This window comes from Rosa chinensis, chromosome 5 (genome assembly GCF_002994745.2).
Source record: "Rosa chinensis cultivar Old Blush chromosome 5, RchiOBHm-V2, whole genome shotgun sequence".
NCBI classification, from domain to species: domain Eukaryota; kingdom Viridiplantae; phylum Streptophyta; class Magnoliopsida; order Rosales; family Rosaceae; genus Rosa; species Rosa chinensis.
Window position 1 is genome coordinate 15,738,727 of NC_037092.1, and position 8,992 is coordinate 15,747,718.

General features: G+C 38.6%; 1 protein-coding gene across 1 annotated transcript; it reads left to right on the plus strand.

Annotated features, from left to right (window-relative positions):
- The first annotated feature begins 531 nt into the window (after positions 1-531).
- On the plus strand, positions 532-4,368 carry LOC112203264. The gene is made up of 9 exons (XM_040519682.1): positions 532-755; positions 908-1,093; positions 1,470-1,570; positions 2,289-2,444; positions 2,838-2,893; positions 2,977-3,034; positions 3,425-3,545; positions 3,622-3,732; positions 3,839-4,368. The coding sequence occupies exons 1-9, from the start codon at positions 728-730 to the stop codon at positions 3,874-3,876; spliced, it is 855 nt and encodes a 284-aa protein (XP_040375616.1). The 5' UTR covers positions 532-727; the 3' UTR covers positions 3,877-4,368.
- Positions 4,369-8,992: the final 4,624 nt, after the last annotated feature.

Genomic DNA, 8,992 nt, shown 5'->3' on the forward strand with positions numbered 1-8,992 from the left:
TGTTCCTATTCTGGACTCGATTTATAGAAGAAGAGAATGTTTTGGGTGCCATTTACTTTCAAATTTTAATGGAGCCTGCAATATATCACCTTAAAAACAAAGTTTTTGGGGCTCTAATTCAGGAAAATTTATCTACTACTTCTTGTTTGAGGTATCGAAGAATGTTCATATTTAGTGTGTATTGTATGAAAGTACATGTGGGTATGCATGTTGGTTGAGAGGAATTCCTAATCAACTAGGTTCTGGATATTCTTTTGTTATGTTTTGAGATTCACATATGCAGATTGGAGGTTTACCCACTCTGAGTTCTTCTATTTGCTACTATAAAGCACAGCATCTGAAAGTTATTTTGTAACAAGATTTTATGTAGCTTTTATCTCTTAATCTGCCTGTTACCATCTGGAATGTTAATTTGTTTAGTCATGTATCTTTGAAAGTTCTTATCCTCAGTATGGTTTTGTGCATCCTGTTTTGTATTTTCTCATAGTAAGTTACTAGCGTTGATTTGAAATTTGATGTTCTTGCAGTTTATTTGAATTTGGAAAAGTCGGGCAGGGTTTTCATTATGGGATGAAATGCTTGCCAGATCTTGTCTGGCCTCTCTTAAACAAAAGTCAAGTAGAATGTAGAAAAGCGCCTGGGCACATATGGAGACCAGCTCAAAATACACCACAGATGTCATCGAGTGTATCTTGTATAAAAACATTTGGCAAGCACAGCACAGAAAATGACGGTTCTAGCGTCCAGAATGCTCTGTATCCTTGAATATGTTAAGATTAAACTCGGTTTTGTATGGAATACAATTGATGCTTAGACACATGTATTTATGGCTTCAAACTTATTTCAGACTCTTCCAGTGCCTTATTAGTGAAAAATTTATGTTTACTTCTGCAAGCCTTAACATAAGATAACAGGGTATCTACGCTAGGAGCTGAGGACCGTGGTGGATCACTTTTTGTTATTAACCTTACTGAACTCTTAGATTTTCGTCCAAATAGATCTATCTTAAGGCGGAACATTGATGAAGTTGCAACTTTCAACTGCACTGTTTGGACCGCAGATTGTAGATCTGATGGGAGTCCTGCAGTGATTGGCAAGTACTGTTTCATTTTCTTTTTCCTAAGATATTTTAATTATATGGAAGATGGATTTACTGTTCTCTTGGCACGCGCACACATGCACATTTCACATATCTATCTCTCTTTCACTCTCTGTCTCTCAACATTGTCATTTGACTGCTGGTTTTTGTGACATAAGTAATCGGTGTCAAGGGTTGCCCTTGTTGATTGCTTACACATTTTTGATGAGCTAACATACTCAAGGTTCCAGAAGCTAGCATTAATTAGATAGTATCAAGCGATTTGCTCCTCCTGCTTTTGTGTTGCTGTAGTTGATAGTACGAAAAATATTCTTGGCAACAGTTTTCAAAAACTTAAAGATTGTTAAAGATAATTTTTTGCTTGATTTAGGAACCAATCTGGGAGCTGCTTTGGTAGATCTGGAAACTGGGGTGAAATCATGGCTGCTGCGTGGTAAAAGTGATGTTTTGGCACAACAACTTGTTCACTCGGTAATCTATCCCATATTTAAGGCTCCCTGGAGTTCCTTTCTTTTTCTTTGCAAACGCGTGAGCTTAACTTGAATTGACATTATAGTACTACAATGTCAAGGTAATGAGACTCTGTTTGTACTCTGATGAAGAATTATTGGTCAAGTATTTTTCTTCTTTGATACGTGGAATAATTGATCGAATCTAAATAATCTATACCACAGTTACCTCTTCCCCCCATATTTATTACGTTTAGAAAAAACTCTGCACATTTGACAAAGGTGTTGGTGAAAATTGTCAGTCTGATGTGAAACAGTAGTGAGGTATTCATGATTCCTGTTAGTTTTAGGTTGTGCTTGAAAGCCAAGTTTTAAAATTGACTGCAATCAACCAACTTTTCTTAAGCTATCAGATGCTGCATTCTTGTCAAACTTTATGAAATTTTGTTATAACATATGAGATGCCCGGAAGAGTTCAACATACAAAACCTTAATCCGTGACATTAGGTAAAAAGTGAAGACAAGATATTTGTCTATTGTTTTGATAAGCTACCTACTACATTGCTTTTAAAAACAGTGTCCTACATCCACTTTGTATTTTGTGTGGTTGAGCCTATAAATTTACATGTTAAAGCATCTTCTAAAATATTCCAGTGAATGCCTGGAATAGCTCACATTTTAGGTTTGGTAAGTTTTTTCTTGTATGATCCTCTTCAATGGTCATTGTTCATCTATTTTAGGGAAATCTTGTTTTATGTGGACTCAGAAATGGAGCAATTGTAACGGTTGATGTTCATGAGAAACGGGAAGGATTTTCTGCAAGACATGCTAGTCATAGAATACGGCACTCACCTTTGGATAGCACTCCTGGAAAATCTAGTGAAAAATGGTTCAAGGTATAAAGTTCATTGCTGACTTAACTGTATTTTTCTGTTTTCCCTTCAGACAGAAATCTTATATTTTGTGGTTAAGGAAATAATATCTTTATTTGCTTAAGATTTCAGGTAATTTCAAGTGACAAATAGGAATACAGTTTAGAAGGCTCATATCTGTGATGTATCGAAGTCTTTGTTTCTTTGATATTTGTAACTCTTATTCGAGTCATTGACATAAAACGTTATTCTTTTCCTCCATGTGGAAATGATTTATGAAATTCTCTTAATCTAATGTGGAACTGTGTTCTGAATGTCGTTGCCGCTGTAGTCATTCTATTACATTTTATTGCTTAATTTGCTTTTCTATGTGAAAATGTTAACCTTGGATAATAATCTGATTGTTGTGATGTGCAGCTTTCTGGAAATATACATCCGTATCATACCATAAAAATGCCTTCATCTATTGCATGGTTAGTGCGCTTTTTATCTAACAGTAAGTTTTTATTTATAATGTTTTTTGATAACTTCTGCTCACTCTTGTTTGACTCTTTAGTTTAGTATCGCTTCAGTTTGATGATCAGTACTTCTTGGCAAGCTCCATGGACGGAACGGTTAGTGTTTATTTCAACATTTTTTCAGACGTACGTTTGTTTAGCATGTTTACTCATATGGAGCACTTGAAATTCATCAATAAGTTAAAAGAATATGAATTCTTTACATTGCTTCAATTAAATTCATTTTCATTCTATACATTCACATTTCCAATGAAACAGATGCATAGCAATTAACTAAAGTAACATGTACCATCCCATTATAGGAAGCCAATTTTCTATTTGAAGAAACCAGGATCATGTTGCTTGTAGGTACTAATTAGTTCATTACATATATCCCACAAAAGCACCTCAAATATGGCCATTTATTTCTGTGCTTGATAAGTTGTAATGCTTTTGCCAATGTCACTCATATAAGTTCTTGTTGATTTCATTTCAATCGCTTTGTAGGTAAAGCTTTATGACCATCGCATAATCCAAAGAGGAGCTGTCCAAACTTATGAGGGGAATGTGAATTCCCATACTCGTTTGCAGCTTGGTGTTGATCCATCTGAGCGATTTTTTATATCAGGTGATTATCAGTTCATACTTAGTTTTTATTTTGGCAAGTTATAGTTTGAGCTTCCTCTTACATTTTTGTCTTGTAGGCGGAGAGGACTGCAATTTAAGACTTTGGAGTATAAAGTCAGGTGAACTGCTTTTTGAGGACAAGTTAACAAATACAGTCACCCCAACTGTGTGCTGGCAAAAAGCTGAAGGTAATTTCTGTCTCCTGTACTCTTATTCTCATTGCCATTGGTTTTGGGATGTAACTTTCACCCGTTTCTCCATTTTATTGACATTTATTTTTCAATTCCTCTCTAGCGTTTAAAGGATTGCAGGATGAAAGGCAAAAGCTATGACAATGTTAAACATGATAGCTTGGGGGCTTGGCTTGGATCGGCAGAAGGAATATTTTACGTGGACTGGGAACTTTGAGTGTGAGTACTGCGGTCGTGTCCTCAAGAAATTTCTTACAAACATGCCCAGAGCTCAGCTATACTTTTTGTAATTAGGCTTCTGAGTTTTGCAACTCCATGCATGCTCACTAGGCATGAAGGTTTCCCAAGAGATGAATCACAAGGCAATGCTGTTGTCTGCAGGATCTATGCAGGAATGCAAGTGATCACTTTCAGCTGAGATGCACAGGACCGTTCGCCTTGAGAAAAGGATGTTAGATGGTAAAAAACTGCTAAAAGTAGTGCCAGCTGCTTCCTAGTTTTTTTTATTCTGTTCTGTTTCTATTTTCTTTTGTAAAAGCAGGTAAGTAGTGAGTTTGTAAAATCAGATGGGAAATCAGTTGTGTGATATTAGTACCCCATAATATATAATGAATGATGACAATTTCACTTGTAGAGGCTGATGTTTTGTTATGCTATTGCATGCAACACTGGTAATTACTCATTGCAAACTCGGGACTTGTCAAACAAGTTTCTGTAAATCCAGGATGCTGTCAAAATGTAAATTTGCATCTGTGGTTATAAAGCTGGCGGAATAGATGTGAAGAATATAAACGTAGAGTTGGCAATATTCAGAACTTGTACATAGAACATATGAATTCCCAAATGCTTTGTTTTCTTCAGCTTCTTACGAATATAGTTTGGGTTGGACTCGAAAATTAGCATTGATTAACAAGACTGCAACCCGTACACCTTGAATAATAAACGGAATGTAATCTTTTTTTTTTTAATTTTCTCGATGACAGTGTGAATGTAATCTTCAGTACGCACAGCATACGTAAAGCGGGTTGATTGCATGGCTCAGATGAGGACAGGAAGTTAGTCATACGAGAAGTAATGACTCTCATGTCTAAAAGTAGGGCTGGGCACGGGCCGGGCCCAACTATAATTTCACTGGGCCCGGAACCGGCCCGTTTTTCACTGAGCCCGGAACCGGCTCGTTTTGACACAAACAGGGACCGGCCCGAAACCGGTCCGTTTCATTTCGGGCCGGGCTTGCGGGCTTTCGGGCCCAAAAACCTGTATTTTACTTTTGCTTAGTAGGATATATATATCTACTTTGCTATGTACCCATATTTCATTCATTTCAACCTGTTCAGATTTGAATCTGCAAATTTTGGATATTCCAATGCCACCCTATCCACAGAGCAAGAATCCATTAATATCAAAACTCACACTCACTTACAATCCACCCGAAACCCTAATCTCTCTACTAGCAAAAACCTCACTTTCCAATCATTCCTCAAATCATAATCCTTAAATCACCTAAAAACCACCATAGTCCCCACTGCAGCTGCGGCGTGCGCCGCCCTCGGAGACGGTGGCTCACCAGCCGGCCTGATTCTGCAAAATTCGAACAGCCAAAAACCAAAAGAACAATCCGTAAAGTAAACGAACCAAAAGAAAAGCCGAAAATTCAATAAAAATATAAGTAAATACCTAGTACACTTTCTGATACCAGACAATCACAACTCTAGAGCCACCAATTTGAAGCTTCCCAAAATCAAAACACAATAACTCTATCAAACATAAACACGATCACTATATCAGAATATCACAACAACTGAACAAAGCCTGCAATAACATAGTGCAAGCTACATTAAAATCCATTTCTAGGATTTTGAGAAAGAAAGAAACTGAGAGAGTACATTAAACTCAGAGAGTATAGGGATAAACTGAGAAAGAAACTCACAGATCGGGATTTCGAGCCTCTGCCTCTCCGCGTCTGCGCGTTCTCTCAGCCTCCCCGCGTCTGTGAGTTCTCTCAGCCTCCCCGCGTCTGCGCGTCCTCTTAGCCTCCCCACGTCTTCGAGTCACGGCGTTGGTAGAGGAGAAGATTGAAAGTGACAGTCTCGCCCGTGCAGCAGTGCAGGTGAAGAGAAGAGAGAGAGAGAGAGAGCAGTCTCGGCGTTGAGTGCTGGGCTTTGGCGGATATGGCGGCCTCTCTCGGTTTAGATCGGGTTTGATAAAAAAGGACTGATAATGAAGGAGGCAGCCTCTCAGTCTCAGTTTGGGAAGAAATGAAGGCTGAGAGAGTGATTGATTAGGTTTAGACATTTAGGTATTTGAGTGAGAATATTTCAGTGTGTCCGATCTTATGTAAAAATATTGAGCCTTATATTATCTCCAATAAGAAATGGACATGTGTCTCTTTTAAATATAAGACGGGCCTAACGGGCTTTTGTCATTTTGAAAGTGACGGCCCGGCCCGAACCGCAACTTTGAAAGTAAAGGCCCGGCCCGAACTGTTTTGCTAAAAAAAAATATAGGGCCCGGCCCGAACTGGTAGGGCTTTGACGGGCCGATCCGGGTTTGCAGGTTTTCGGGCTTAAATGCCCAGCCCTAGCTAAAAGTCGTGCAACCAGTTGAATAGTCCTAGTTTCTCTACCGTGTTCATCAGGTCATATCTAAACTTAATTTAATAAAAAGACCGCGCTCGGTCGTCGGTGTACATCTTATTCCTATTAATGAAATTATTGTTTAATTCGCCAAAAAACAATAACAGCTTGTTCTGTCTAAATATTTGTCAAACTTAGACAACACGATGTGTCACTGCTTGGCGTCTAAGTCAAAATTGTGGAACATTACTTGATTGCATATGGAAGAACTATCACAAATTTTGGTTATATTGGAGGAGAATCAAACTATCCTAACTCAATAATCTCTTCGTCACGCTTATCACAAGAAAATTTACATTATTACACTATATCTGAATTAAATTGTTTATCTTATCAATTAGAAAAAAAACGCTCTGCAGCAGTTACTAAGCAAAAGGAACGGTTTTCGTGCTTGGTGTTTCGGAGGTTGTGTTGCTCCATTCGGCGGCCCGTCCCTGTGACGTTGTCGTCGGACTAGTAGATGTAGGTGAGTCCACCAGCAAGGGGCAGTGGTGTAGTTAGGGCCGGAACGGGAAGAGTGTGTCGTCTGTTTTGCATACAACGAGGACACGACATGCGGAGTTATGCGGGTTTGTTCGTAGCCAATCGACGATTGAGTCGGGGTTGTGCGCAAGGGCGGAGTTATGGTGGTGGATAGGTGGTTCATGAGGACGACCTCCATCGCCGATTTGGGATGGCGTTGCATCTTCCCCTGTTTTGGGGCTATGGAATTCTAATGGAAGACATGGTGATCGTCCCACTCAGCTACCCAGATTCAGTTTAGCTCTTGGATTCCGGGCGATTCAACTGTCCATGTCACTGGTTGTTCATGGCTCAATGCTGCAACATGAATCCATGGGGGTGGCGGTATAGTTTCGTCGGCGCCAGTGTTCTTCTGCTGAGCACGCCAGACTTGCTGGGAACGAAGGAGTTGGGGCCTCATCTAGGCTACTAGGCCTAATCTGGTGGGCTTGCCTTTCATTATTATTAGGTATTATAGGTATTGTTGATTATTTCAGTCCTCGTAGGTTTATGTTTAAAATACATTTCTGCCACTCTGCGGTAGAGTTAGGTGGGCTTTGTCCTGGCTTGCATAATGCCTTGTCTGACCTATTGAGGCGGCTAGTAGTTGTTGACTGGACGCAACCTCCTAGCAGAAGAATGACATAAAGTGTCATTGGTCTTGATTCTGATCAGCAACATAGTGGAAAAGTTGATTTTATTATTTGTATATTGACGCTCTTCGTGAGATTGATCTTTTCGATATGTCACCACTCTTGTAAAACAAATGCAGTTGCTAGAGATGCAACCGTTGTTATTTGGTGCATGTTAGGATACATTGTTTTTGTAGATATTCCTGCTATTATTGCGGGACATTCTCTTGCCGCTAATTGTAAGTTGGGGTTAAGGCACCATGTCCCCCCATGCATCCTGTTTCATTAATATAGGCTTAAGGGCAGCCACACCACCCTTCTTCAAAAAAAAAAAAAAAAGAAGCCACTATTTCACAATGGAGTAGTTTTTCAGTACGGCCACCGTGCCGCATGTGTGGTGCTGTAGGCCAATAATAAAGTGAGTGAGGCATAATTTTAAAATTTCACTAGACATTTGCAGAGCAATATAAGTATAGAATTTTAAACAAATATTTTAAATGAATAACTGTGATTGGTGGGCGCACCAAAAGACTTTTCTCTTCACAGAGAATGACCTTGACTATTTGTCATAATTAAAAATAGATTAATACAAGTCAATTAGTTAAAATATGAGTTTTCTGTAGCTGTGGTGTTTTTCGCATCATCTTTGTATATAGAACACAGTTACACACTATAAGCAAGTGAAATAGCCATAAAAACTTATACCTATTATTAGTACGTGTATGATATACCATATGGCTCACAAGAAAACCTGCAATAGTTCCACTTCTTATTACTTGATTCCCTTCATTTTCCTGCTGTTCCTATTACTGTGCTCACCTCAAATAGCAATTTGCAGAGTTCTGCAACTTTCGGAAAGCGGTTAATCTCTTTCCGTCATTTTAGTTCTTTAATTTCTTTGTCATTGAACTAGCATTCAGGAGTTCATGGTGTTTTTAATTATCATTAATCAATTTTCTTGATTGATTTCAATGCAGAATTTGAAAGGACCGCTACAATGCATCAACAAATAAAGATCTTTCAGGGAAAGAAAATAGGCTTAGACGATAGTAAAACGCCAAGAGCATCTGGGCACAATTGATGAATGAGCCGCTTCACTGATCTATATTCTCTCAAAGATGTCATAAAGATGATCTTACACGATCTGTATGTACGGGTGTATAAAACTTTGTATGCCTAATAATGTACACAATTAAACGTCAATTACATATTTCTGTTCGTTAAGTTCTGTATACTTCCGGATCATATCGATCTGCATGTATGATTTTTTTTCCCAATTAAAACATACTCGATCGTATTTTGAATAATTGAATCTGAATATACTATACATGTATAGCCATGTTTTTTATATTCTACGTACTGAGATAGAGGGCTTCATTCCTTAAGATCAGAATGAACCAGGGGCGGAAGGAAGTAGAAGGCTGTATGGGCTCAAGCCTAGACAATATTTAGGCCAAAAACCCTCAAGTATATATATCCATCATTAGC

Bases quoted from the DNA above. Each gene is read 5' to 3' on its own strand.
- LOC112203264 (XM_040519682.1), top strand. From the start codon at position 728: ATGACGGTTCTAGCGTCCAGAATGCTCT. The intron at 2,894-2,976 runs GTTAGTGCGCTT...TTGACTCTTTAG, and splicing joins ATGCCTTCATCTATTGCATG to TTTAGTATCGCTTCAGTTTG. The intron at 3,035-3,424 runs GTTAGTGTTTAT...ATCGCTTTGTAG, and splicing joins CAAGCTCCATGGACGGAACG to GTAAAGCTTTATGACCATCG.